Raw genomic sequence first — 13,039 nt, 5'->3', positions numbered from 1 at the left:
GATAGAGTGCACAAACAGGTGGGACAGAGGGAGAAGCAGACATTCTCTCCTAAGCAGAGAGCCTGACATGGGGCTCGCATGAGCTGATCTGAAGGCAGATGCTTAACTGACTGAGCCACTGACGTGCCCCTGCATATAATTTTTGGTAACAGACTTCTAGTCTTTGTATTCCTGTTGTGTCAATTACTTCTGTGGTGTTGGTAATTTCTGTTTCTGATTTGGGGTCCTCTTTTTTTCTCACTGAGTCTGGCTAAAGGTTTATTAATTTTGTTTCTTTGCAGAGAATGAGCTCTTGGTTTCATTGATCACCTTTACTGTTTGTCTCTTTCATTTATTTCTGCTCTAATGTTTGTTATTTCTTTCCTTCTACTAACTTTGGGCTTTTGTTGTTGTCGTTGTTGTTGTTGTTGTTGTTTCTCCCCAGTTCCTATATGTCTATGATTACATCGTTTATTTGAAATTTTTCTTTCTTGAGATAGGCCTGTGTTGCTATGAATTTTCCTCTTATTACTGCTTTCACTGTATCACAAAGATTTTGGACTGTTGTATTTTCATTTTCATTTGAGTTCTTCATTGACCCTTCTGATTGTTCAGAACCATGTTTTTTAGCCTTCACATGTTTTTTTCCAGTTTTTTCTCTTGTAATGATTTATATTTTTATACTGTTTTAGTTGGAAAGGAGTGATAGGATTTCAATCTTAAGTTTACTGAAACTTGTTCTGTGGCCTAGCGTGATCTTTCCTGAAAAATGTTCCATATGCACATGAAAAGGATATATTCCTTTGTTGTTCCACAGACGATACCGTATGTCAATTAAGTCCATTTTGTTGGATATGTCATTTGAATACACTGTTTCTTTATTGATTTTGTATCTGGATGATCTATCCATAGAGGTAAAGGGGGTATTAAAGCCTCTTACTGTTCTTGTATTACTTGCAATTTCTCCCTTTTTTAAAACATTTTCATGTATGTATGTATGTATGTATGTATTTGACAGAGATAGAGAGTACAAGTAGGCAGAGCGGCAGGGAGAGGGAGAAGCAGGTTCTCCTCTGAGCAGGGAGCCCAATGCAGGGCTGGATCCCAGGACCCTCGGATTTATTACCTGAGCTGCTTAACCAACTGAGCCATCCAGGCACCCCTCTCTTTATGTTTGTTAATAATTCTTTGTCTTTAGGGGCTCCAACTTTAGGTACATAAATACAGTTGTGGATCTTCTTGTTGGTTTCGTTTCTTTATTATTATGAGTGCTTTTCTTTGTCTTTTGTAATAGTCTTTGTTTTAAAGTCTCTTTTGTCTGATATAAGCATTGCTGCCTGGCATTTTTTTTTCCTCTCCACTTCTGTTCGCATTGAATGGCTTTTGCTATCCCTCTCTTTCATTTTATGTGTTTTTAAAGCTGAAGTGGGTTTCTTGTAGGCAGCATATAAAAGGGGTTCTATTTTCTTAACCATTCGCTCACGCTTTATTTTTTGAATGGAGCATTCAGACCATTTACATTTAAAATAGTTATTAATAGGTGTGTACTTATTGCCATTTTATCAATTGCTTTCTGTTTGTTCTTGTAGTTCTCTTTTCCTTCCTTCTTCTCTTGCTCTCTTTTTTGTAATTAATGGTTTTCTTTAGTGCCATGATTGGATTTCTTCTGTGTATCTGTTGCAGTTTTCATTTGTGGTTACCGTGAGGTTCACTTGTGACATCCAAAGTATATAGCAGTGTATAATAATTTAGTGGTCACTCAGGTTTGAACATAGTCTGAAAGAACTTTTTATTTATTTACCTCCTCCACATTTTAAATATATGTTGTTGTATTTTGCATCTTTTTGTGAGTCTTTTCCTTTCATAATTTTGTTCTATTGTGGCCTTTTCTTTTTCACTACAGAAGTTTTCTCTGGTATTTCTTGTAAGGCTGGTTTAAGTGGTGAACTCCTTTAACTTTTGTTTGTCTGGGAAACTCTTGCTCTGTCCTTCAATTCTGAATAAACTTGCTTGATATAATGTTTTTGGTGTAGTTTTTTCCCAGTCTTTTGTGACCTGCACATTTCCACTGAAAAATCAACTGATAGTAGCCTTAAAAGGTTTCCTTTGCATATAACTAGTTGCTGCTTTTCCTATGTTTAAAATTCCTTCTTTATCTTTCATCTTTGATATTTTAGCTGTGTTTCATGATATGGACCTCCTTAGGTTCATCTTGTCTGGAACTTTATGTGCTTCCTGAACCTGGATGTCTGTGTCCTTAGGGCTAAGGAAGTTTTCAGCGATTACTTCCTGAAATAAGTTTTCTGCCCCTTTTTCTCTCTGTTTTCTCCTTATGGGACAGCTATAAAGAGAATGTTTATTTGCTTAATGTTATCTAAGAGATCCCTTAATCTATCCTCATTTTAAAATTATTTTTCTTTTCTTTTTTTTTTCTGTTCAGCTTTGGTGCGTTCCATTTCCCTGTTTTCTTGATCACTGATCCTTCTTATGCATCCTTAAGTCTGTTGGTTCCCTCTAGTGTATTTTTCCTTCCAGTTACTATATTCTTCAGCTCTGATTGGTTCTTTCTTATATATTCTATGTCTTTTTTTTTTTTTTTTTTTTTTAAATTAAGATTTACAGAGAGGGAGGGAACACAAGCAGCAGAAGAAGGAGAGGGAGAAGCAGACTCCCCGCAGAGCAGGGAGCCCAATGCGGGGCTCGATTCCAGGACTCTGGGACCACGACCTGAGCTGAAGGGAGGCACCTAATGCCTGAGCCATCCAGGCACCCCTATTTTCTATGTCTTTTTTGAAGTTCTCCCTGAGTTCATTAATGGTTCTCTCAGTCCATTGAGCATCTTCATTACCGTTATTTGAACTCTTTATCAGGCATATTGCTTATCTCCATTTCATTTAATTCTTTTTCTGAGGTTTCTGTCTTGTTCTTTTGTTTGGAGTATATTCTTTTGTCATTTCATTTTGATTTCTTTCTCTTGTTTCTTTGATTAAATTAGGTGGAACAGCTATTTCTCCTTAACTAGAGGGGAGTGATGTTGTATATGGGTTCCTGTGTAGAATGTGCTTAGTGAGTTTGGGTGGCTGATTGGAGCTGTGGTGATTGTGGGCCTTAGGTCCTGGCACACTCCACTCTGGGGCCACCCTGGTATGATAATCAGAACTGAACTGGGTTCAAGGTGGATGTTCCTGGGGCTCTCCACCCAGAGGGCAGCACAGCTGGAGGTGAAATGGGTGAAAGCCAGGGAGTCCCAGGGCTGTCTTTGCAGAGGGCACCCTAGCATCACAGCTAGAGCTAAAATGGGTATAAGCTAGGGGACTTGGGGACTCTGCTTACAGAGAGCACTCTGATAGGAGTGCTGAAACTGAGTGAACACAGGCTGGGGCAGTCCTATACTGAAGGCTCCCTGGGGTACAGCTAAACCTGAAGTGGATGCAAGCTAGGGGTCCTGGGGCTCTCCATGTAGGGGCACCCTGGTGGTACCTGAAGCCAAGGCAGTTGTGGGCAAGGGTGTCCTGGCAGGGCAGCTGGAACCAAGGTGGGTGTAGGCTGGGGGTGCCTGGGGCACTCTTTCCAGGAGGTTCCCTGGCAAGTTGTCTGGAGTCTAAGCCGGTGTGGGTTGGGAGGTTCTGACGTGTTTTACACCAGAGATGCCCTGGCAAGTTGTCTGGAGGCGAAGTGATGAGGGCCTGGAGTGTTCTGGAGTGCTTTGTGTTGGTGTGTCCTTGACAAGACAGCTGGACCCATAGTGAGGGCTGGCCAGGCATGTCCTGGTATGCATCGCAGTGGAGTTGCCCTGATGGGGTGGCTTGGGCTGGTGTGGGCTAGGGACTCAGGGCTCACTGAGGTGGTAGGCCAGATAGAGTGCCTGGACCTTGCCCCTGTTTGTGCTGTCGGGGTAGAACTGTGGTACTTGATCATTTCTCTTGGCAGTACCTGGAGAGAGTTTCAGCAGTTCATCCATTGTTAGGCAGGGTTCTAGAACTGGTTCCTTTACATTCTAGTTGTCCTTTCGAACCACAGCTTTTTTCCTGTACTCCAGGGCAGACGAATCTGCTCACAGTCACACAGTAGTGTCCCTCCACATAGCAGTTCACAGTGTTGTGGATGGGGGTTCTTTTTGTGTCTTCCTCTCTCTTGCCATTCTCTTCGTGGTCTTTTTTGTGCAGAAGCTGTTCAGACAGCTCTTAGTTCTTCTTCAGTATCATTTGCTCTGTGAATAAGTGTCAATTTGGTGTGTCCATGGAGGTGGTGAGTTCAGTGTCTTCCTACATCTTGCCATGTTGGACCAGAAATTCTCTACTGAATTATTTTTGAATCTTTGTTGAAAATTATGTAAGCCGTGTATATATGTATGTCACTTTTTGGTATTTATCTCTTCTTCCATTGACCTATATATCCATCCTTATGCCACTACTACCCTATCTTGATTATTATAGTTCTGTAGTAATGTCTTGAAACCAGGTAATGGTCATTTCTTTAACATGTTGTTACTCAAAACTGTTTTGGTTATTTTAGGGTCCTTTCCTTGAATTTTCATATAAAGTTTAGAATCTGCCCTTAGTTTTTACAAAAAGCCTTCTGGAATTTTTATTGGGGGATTGTATTTAATCTGAGATAAATTCTATAAGAGTTGCCATTTTATCAAAATTGAGTCTTCTGATACATGAGCCTGATATCTTTATATTTACTTGGTTCTTTATTTTCTCTTAGTGGTATTTTGTAGTTACACTGTCCATGTGTTGGATATATTTTTCTAAATTCATCTGTAGTATTTCATGATTTTGGGCTATTGTAAATACCATTTAAAAAATTTAAAAATTCTAATTTTAAATTAAAATTTAATTTTCTAATTTTAATTTTATATAGGAATATAGTTGATTTTTATGTATTCATTTTTTTTAAAGATTTTATTTATTTATTTGAGAGAGAGAGAGAGAGAGTAAGAGAGAGCATGAGAGGGGAGAAGCAGACTCCCCGTGGAGCCGGGAGCCCGATGCGGGACTTGATCCTGAGACTCCAGGATCATGACCTGAGCTGAAGGTAGTTGTCTAACCAACTGAGCCACCCAGGTGCCCTGTGTATTCATTTTTAATCTTGTGATCTTATTAAATTAACTGATTAGGCCTAGTAGCTTATTTTGTAGATCATGTGGGATTTTCTATCTACACGATTATATTATCTGCACATACCTGTTTTACTTTCATGTGTGTGCTCTGTAAATTTTCTTCCTTACTGCAAGAACTAGACGTTCTAGAACAATACTGAATAAAAGTAATGATAGACACCTTGCTTTTTGCCCCATCTTAGGGGGAAGTAGCTGGTCTTTTACCATTACATATAATGTTTGTCATAGGTTGCTTCAAGTGTTATTTGTGGTTTGTTTCTTAGGGTTTTTTTGGTAAGTCATGAGTTGTTGATTTTTGTCAGATGGCTAGTCCACATCTCTTGAGATATGGCTTTTCCTCTTTATTCTGTAAATGTTAATATTTTAAGGGGACTTTACTTTTTATTTTTAAGATTTTATTTTTTTCTTCTTTAGAGCCATTTAAGATTTAAGATTTGAAAGGTACAGGGATTTCCCATATACCCCTGCCTCCCCCATGCACAGTCTCCCCCAGTATCAGCACCTTCCCTCTCACACCAGAGTGATATATTTGTTAAGATTGATGAACTTTCATTGACTGACAAACACCCAAAGTCCATGGTTTACTTCTTGGTGTTGTATATTCTATAGGTTTGGACAAATGTATAAGGACATGGATCCAGGGGTTTCTGGATGGCTCAGTCAGAACATCTGCCTTCGGCTCAGGTCATAATCTCAGGGTCTGGGATCAAGTCCTGCATCGGGCTACCTGCTCAGTGGGGATCCTGCTTCCCCCTCTCCCGCTAACCTTGCCTGTGCTCGCTCGCTCTCTCTGTCAAATAAATAATAAAAATAAAATCTTTTTTTTTAAAAGTTTTTAAAAAAATGACATGGGGGCACCTGGGTGGCTCAGTGGTTTGAGCCTCTGCCTTCAGCTTGGGTCAGATCTCAGAGTCCTGGGATCGAGCCCCGTAGCAGAGTCTCTGCTCAGTGGGGAGCCTGCTTCCCCCTCTTTCTTCCTGCCTCTCTGCCTGCTTGTGATCTCTGTCAAATAAATAAATAAAATCTTTAAAAAAAAAAAAAAAGCATCATCCATCTTTTTAGTATCAGGTTATTTTCACTGCCTTGAAAATCTTTCTGCTCTGCTTGTTTGTTCCCCCATCTCCCAATCCTTAGCAAAAAAGGTCCCTGATCTTTTTACTGTCTGCAGTTTTGCCTTTTCCAGAGTGTCATATAGTTGGAATTATACGGTATTCTACCATAAGCTTTATCAGATCATCATCTTTCACTTAAAAAATAGGAATTAAAGTTTCCTCCGCCTGTTTTCATGGCTTCATGGCTCATTTTTTACTGTTAGATCATTACTCATTTTGTTTAATAACTCCATTGTCTGGATGCAGTACAGTTTATTCATTCATCCATTGAAGGGCATCTTGGTTGCTTGCAAGTTTGACAGTTATAATTGAAGCTGCTTTAAACCTCCATACGCAGGTCTGTGTGGGGAGCATATGTCTTTACCTCCTCTGGGTGAATACCAAGGAGTGTGTTGGTGGATTGTATGGTAAGAGTGTTTGGAGTTTTGGAAGAAATTGCCAAACTCTTCTCAAGTGGTTATAAGTTTGCAATCCCACCAGCAATGAATGAGAATTCTGTTGCTCTACATCTTGACCAGCACTTGGTATTGTGATTTGGATTTTGGCCATTCTAATAGGTATTAGGTGTGATTTTGTTGATTGGTTGATTCATGTTTATTTTTTAAAGATTTTATGTATTTGAGAGGAAAGAGAAAGAGAGCAGTAGTAAGGGAGTGGGACAAAGGGAGAGGGACAAGCAGACTTCCCACTGAGCAGGGAGCCCAAGGGCGGGCCTCGATCCCAGGAACCCGAGATCATGACCTGAGCTAAGGGCAGATGCTTAACCAATTGAGCCACCCAGGTGCCCCAGTTTTCATTGTTTTAATTTGTGTTTCCTTAAAGTGCTCTTTTAAGATGTGGAACATCTTTTCATGTGCTTATTTACCATTTCTGAGGTGTCAAATTCATTGGCCCATTTAAATTGGATTCTTTGTTTTCTTATTTTTGTATTTTAAGAGTTTTGGATATAAGTTCTTTATCAGATGTCTTTTGCATATGATTTTTCCCAGTCTCCTTTCACTTTCTAGACTCACTCTATTTCTTAGAAGTTTTTAATTTTAATGAAGTTCAGCTTATCAGATTCTTTCTTTCATAGATCATGTCGTTGATGTGGTATCTAAACGGTTCTCACCACAGCCAAGTTCATCACATTTTCTCTGTTTTCTTCTAGAAGTGTTAGAGTTTCATATGTTACATTTAGTACTATGATTATTCTGAGTTAATTTTTATAACATGGAGGTCCTGTATTGTGTCTAGATTCAGTTTTTTTGCATGTGAATGTTCAGTTGTTCGAGCACCATTTGTTGATTACTGTTGAATTTTTAAATGTTAAACCAACCTTGCATTACTAGAATAGACCCTACTTGGTTATGATGTATTTTCTTTCTTTCATATATTACCGGATTTGATTTGATAAGTTTTTGTTGATGATTTTTTTGTCTGTGTTCATGAGTGATTTTGCTATATAGTTTTCCTTTCCTGTAACATCTTTTGTCTACTTTTGTTATCAGAGTAATGTTACCTTGTAAGATGAATTAAGAAGTATATTTTCCTTTATTTTCTGAAAGAGTTGGTATAGAAATGGTATTTCTGTAAGAGTTTGGTAGACTTTATCAGAATCCACATCTGCATAGAATTTCTTTTAAACAGGTACAGGTTATTTTGGTTTTTTATATTTCTTTAGTGTAGAAATTTATGTTTCAGAGAACTAGCTCTGTCTCATTGATATTCTCTACTTTTTGTCTGTCTTAGATCTCTTTGATTTCCAGTGTTAATTTCCTTCTTTCTGCTTTGGTTTTCATGTCTACTTTTTCTAACTTAAGGTGGAATTTTAATTGTTGATTTCAGATATTTTTTTCTTGTATAATAGAGATATTTAAGGTTGTGTTCAGCACACTGTTTTTTTGTTTTTAAAGATTTTATTTATTAGAGAGGGAGACTGTGAGAGAGGGAACACAAGCAGGAAGAATGAGATAGGGAGAAGCAGGCTTCCCACCTTAGCAGGGAGCCTGATGCAGGGCTCGCTCTCGTGACCCGAGCCAAAGGCATACACTTAACAACTGAGCCACCAAGACGCCCCCGTTTAGCAGTGTTAAAAGCCCTGCTTAGGGGCGCCTAGATGGCTCTGTTGGTTAAGCGTCTCACTCTTGATTTCAGCTCAGGTTGTGCTTTCAGGGTTGTTGGATTGAGGCCTGAGTCCAGCTCTGTGCTCAGTGCTGAAGACTGCTTGTCCCTTTTCCTCTGCTTCTACCCCCACTACCCCCACTTGTGCTCACTTGCTATTTCTAGAATAAATAAAATCTTTAAAAAAAATTGTTTTCCTTCATCATCATTGCTTATGGCTTTTATCTCTAGTTGTCCTTTGTTTCCCTGTGTGTAATGAGTCTTCCTCTTTCTTTGATTGCTTTTAAAAACTTTTAAGGGTTCATCATTGAGATTATGTGATAGTTTTGGTTTATCCTACTTTGGTTTGATTTTCTTAGATGTTTGAATTTATATATTCATCAGTTTAAAAAGTTTTTTGGTTATTCAGATACTTATTTTTTTGTATGCTTCCTTTGGAATTGTTTTTATGGCTACATTGTCAAGGCTTCTAGTCTTTTGTAATAATGTAATTTGCTGTTAAGCTTATTTAGTGAATTTTTCTTTCATATTCTATGTTTTTTTAGTTCTACAAGTTTCATGTTTTTCCTTTAAAGTCACACATGTTTATAATAACTATTTTAAGGACCTCATATGCTAATTATAACATCTTTGTCATGTCTGGGTCTGTTTCTGCTAACTAATTTTTCTCCTTTTTAGCATTCAGATTCGGGCAGCATCTTTATATTGTAACCCTAGATTGAGGAAATAGATTTTGCTTTTTTGTTTTTATTATTAAATATTTTTTCTTCACTATAACCATTTATCACACTTCTGAAAAGTGAAGGAAAATACATGATTTGTTTAACACAGTAAATCTAATTTTAGCCATGAAACAATTAAAATGGGCTGTTCTCTGAGATAGGATGTGATTTTTTTTTTGATTTTTTAATTTTTTGGTGTATAATTTCCCTGGTAATAATACTTGCTGTAATTCTTATTTCTAACTACTAAACAGAACCATTTTGGAATTCCAACAGAATACACTAATAGGCCTAAGATAATTCTAAGATCTCATGTTTTGCAAACAAATGGCAGCCTTTCCTGAGCTGGTGTGGAGGCTGATGTTACTTCAGAAGTTTTTAATTTAAGAGGGGATGCAGTTAAGTGGGTTATACAGGCTTTTTGGTATAATAAAATAGTTGAGTAATTCAGTCTCCTGAATGTATATAATATACATTAGGAAATTTTAGTTACGAGCTTTAACCTTAATTAAATTCCATAGTGTTCTGAATGCTTTAAAGATGTTTCTTACAAAAAATTTTTGTCCAGATTGATAGGTTGTATGATTGGAAAAAGAGCCCTGACTCTGATGTGGCTGCTACTTTAAAGAAGCAGAAAAAGAATACAAAAGATGAATTTGAGGAGCGAGCAAAGGCAATTATTGTGGAATTTGCACAGCAGGTAAGAAAACTTGCCTTATTAATGAAGAACTTATATAAAAGAATATTTTTTCCCTTTGTTCTCCTGTCTTTATAATAAAGCCAGCAGTTCACTATTGCTGGTTCTGTTCTCTTATTGATGGCAAGTAGTGTTCTCCACTCTTCTCCTTTATCCCTGGTTTTCTTTTTAAATTAGCTAATATTTCAAACCTCTGTCTTCGTATTCCAAATGCTTAAATTTTTAAAATAAAGTTGATTTGGAGGGGCGCCTGGGTAGCTCAGTTGGTTGTGTCTGACTCTTGGTTTCGGCTCAGGTCATGATCTCAGGGTTGTGAGATCAAGCGTTTTCTCAGGCTCTGTGCTCAGTGGGGAGTCTCCTTGGGGTTCTCTCTCCCTCTGCCCCTCCCTCACTAAAATAAATAAGTAAATCTAAAAAGAATTTGACTTGATAAGAAACTACTTTCCTGTGATATAATTAATATACAGGATATGCATGATCTCTTGAGTGTTTTTGAGGAGTTTCAGAAAGTCGAGCCATTTGCTTATCTGTTGTCTAATCAGTCATGCTGTCCTAGATACTTCCACGGCTTGGCCTTTTGGAATGATTTTGCTTTTTATGTCTCTAGGGTTTGAATGCAGCTTTGTTTTATGAGAATAAGGATCCCCGTACTTTTGTGTCCTTGGTACCTACCTCTGCGCATACTGGTGATGGCATGGGAAGTCTGATCTACCTTCTTGTTGAGTTAACTCAGACTATGTTGAGCAAGAGACTTGCACACTGTGAGGAGCTAAGAGCACAGGTTATGGAGGTAATGATCAGCTTTTGAATTTATTTTCCGTTTTGCCTTTAACAGTGAATTTTGGGAGGGGATGTCTTCTCTCAGATTCGGTCAACATAGTGTAGCATCTGACTCACTCCCTTTACACTTGTGTCTCTCAGGTTAAGGCTCTCCCAGGAATGGGCACCACGATAGATGTGATACTGATCAATGGGCGTTTGAAGGAAGGAGATACAATTATTGTTCCTGGAGTAGAAGGGCCCATTGTAACTCAGATTCGAGGCCTTCTTTTACCTCCTCCAATGAAGGAATTACGGGTGAAGGTAAGCCTAGGTGGTAAGTGTTGACATATGGGGACATGTACAATGTGTATGAGTTCTGTTGAGGTCACTTCTTTACTTTGAGAGCTGCTTGGTTTAACATGCCCTCGCTCCTCATCATCTAAGCTTCCATGAGAATGGAAGTATATTGTTTTGGTTCTATACTGCTAGTTTTTTTTAACATTTTTTATTATGAAATAAAGCAAATGCAGAAAACTATACAAAACGTAGAGGAAAAGTCTAGCAGATTTTTAGGAAGCAGACAAACAGATGAAGACTAGAACATTGTTGACACCTTGGAAGACTGTGTGCTTCTCACGGATGTTTGCCACCCCCACACCTTCCTAAAAGTTAACTGTGCTTCCATTTTTATGATAGTAACTAATATCCTCTTTAAAAAATAGTTTTAATATCTGAGTGTGTGCCCCTAAAAAGAAGTATGTATGGACTTCATATAAGTGGAATCATTCTCATTTCCATTGTATCTGGCTTCTTTTAGGTCAAAAAACAAAACACACTTAAGATTTACCCATGTTCCATATAGCTGTAGTTCATTTTTGTTGGGTGGTATTCTACTGCGTGACTATGTCATCGTTGATTTATCTGTTCTCCTGTTGATGGCAAGCGTAGTGTATCTCCAGCTTTTAAATTTTTGCTCTTAACAACAGTGTTGTTGCTTTGAACATTCTTGTACTATCTCTTAGTGCAGTTGTGCAAATTTCTGCTATGTTGTGAGTTGTGAGCCCCAGTTTTACTGGATAAGGCAACACTGTTATTCACAGTCTAACAAGTTACACTTTCAACTGCAGTATATTAGAGTTTGCATTACTTCAAAGTCTGTCAGCTCTTCGATGAAGTCAGATTTTTAAATTTTGCCATCTGGTAGCTCATTGTTCTTTCATTCGGTACTTGCCTGATTGAAAACTGGTTGGCCATTATTTTGTTTGTTTGTTAGCCATTGAAGTTCACTCCTTTGTGAAATGTCCCTGTGCTCCAGCATTGTCTGTCTATTACAGTCAGGGGAGTGGTCTGTATAGTCAGGAGACTGGTCTGTTGGTGGCTTACATGCATCAGAGCATCTTCTACTGTCTCTCTGTGACCTTTTTACCTTTTCTATGGTATCTTAAGAAACAAATGTTTAATGTTGAATTTATCAATCTTTTGTGCTTACTGCTTTTTGTGTCTACTTGAAGAAAAATTTTCCTACTTCACAGTCCTGAAAATACTATTTGTCATATCATCTCCTACTCCTAACCACTTTTCAAATAAATATGGTAACAAATGTTTTAATGTCTACAGAACCAGTATGAAAAGCATAAAGAAGTAGAAGCAGCTCAGGGGGTAAAGATTCTTGGAAAAGACCTAGAGAAGACATTGGCTGGTTTACCCCTCCTGGTGGCTTATAAAGAAGATGAAATCCCAGTTCTTAAAGTAAGTTACTTAAAAAAATTTTTTTTTCCTCCGAAGCTGTGTGGGTCCTGCTGCTGTGTCAGCAGGGCACACGTTGGTAGTGATGGATGAAGTAGGCACCTCTGTCTTACCTGGTGGCTCATAGCAAATAGTTCATGCTTTTAGAATTCTTCAGTTTGCACAGTACTCTGAATTAGCATAAATAATGTTTATATACACTAGAATTCTAAAATACATATTTTATTTAATATAAAATGAATCAAAAGCCCAGAAATTGGTGTTAATGTTTTTAGATATCCAAATATACAGACAGAACTCAAGAAAATCTTATAAGGAAGTAGGAGTCATTTTAAAGCTTGTGTGCCTGTCTGTAGGAGCACATGCCCACTGGAGTCCAGTTTACGTATCATTTGCCAAAGAGAAGATGGCACTCTCCCCAGCACGTTGGCTCATAGTGAATGCTGGGACTACCGTTACTCCCAGACAGAACCAGATCACAGCCATCAGGGGATTGGCCACCTGAGGGCCAGTGAGAAGAGCGGAGGCATCCCTCTTTGGCCAGTCCCAACTATGGCAGGGACTGCTGCATCCTTCATGGCTAGGACACGGCTGTCCTACATGTTCCCTGGGGGAAATCTCTTCATCTGTAAAGGAGCAGCAGTGGCAGAGGAAAAGGACTCCAAGGTTAGGGCATTTCTGTGAAGGCAGTCAAGCAGACCCTGTGGGCTGCCGTGACACATTACATTCATGTAGTCCTTTTCATGTTGAAAAGATTGTTCTCATTTTGTTCTGCTCTCCCATCTACCTTATT

The 13,039-nt window shown here is 38.5% G+C and overlaps 1 protein-coding gene across 2 annotated transcripts in view; it reads left to right on the top strand.

Annotated features, from left to right (window-relative positions):
* LOC111155912 (eukaryotic translation initiation factor 5B) overlaps positions 1-13,039 on the top strand; it is an 85,897-nt gene that overhangs the window by 67,425 nt on the left and 5,433 nt on the right. For both annotated transcript variants that reach the window (XM_022516384.1, XM_022516385.1), the window contains exons 15-18: positions 9,610-9,741; positions 10,346-10,528; positions 10,660-10,821; positions 12,118-12,249. In XM_022516384.1, the coding sequence (XP_022372092.1) occupies positions 9,610-9,741; positions 10,346-10,528; positions 10,660-10,821; positions 12,118-12,249 (609 nt within the window). The remainder of the gene's footprint in view (positions 1-9,609; positions 9,742-10,345; positions 10,529-10,659; positions 10,822-12,117; positions 12,250-13,039) is intronic.

The sequence above is a fragment of the Enhydra lutris genome, unplaced genomic scaffold (assembly GCF_002288905.1).
Source record: "Enhydra lutris kenyoni isolate GAN:26980312 unplaced genomic scaffold, ASM228890v2 scaffoldscaffold44, whole genome shotgun sequence".
Classification (NCBI taxonomy): domain Eukaryota; kingdom Metazoa; phylum Chordata; class Mammalia; order Carnivora; family Mustelidae; genus Enhydra; species Enhydra lutris.
This window is presented reverse-complemented; position numbering and strand designations above follow the sequence as displayed.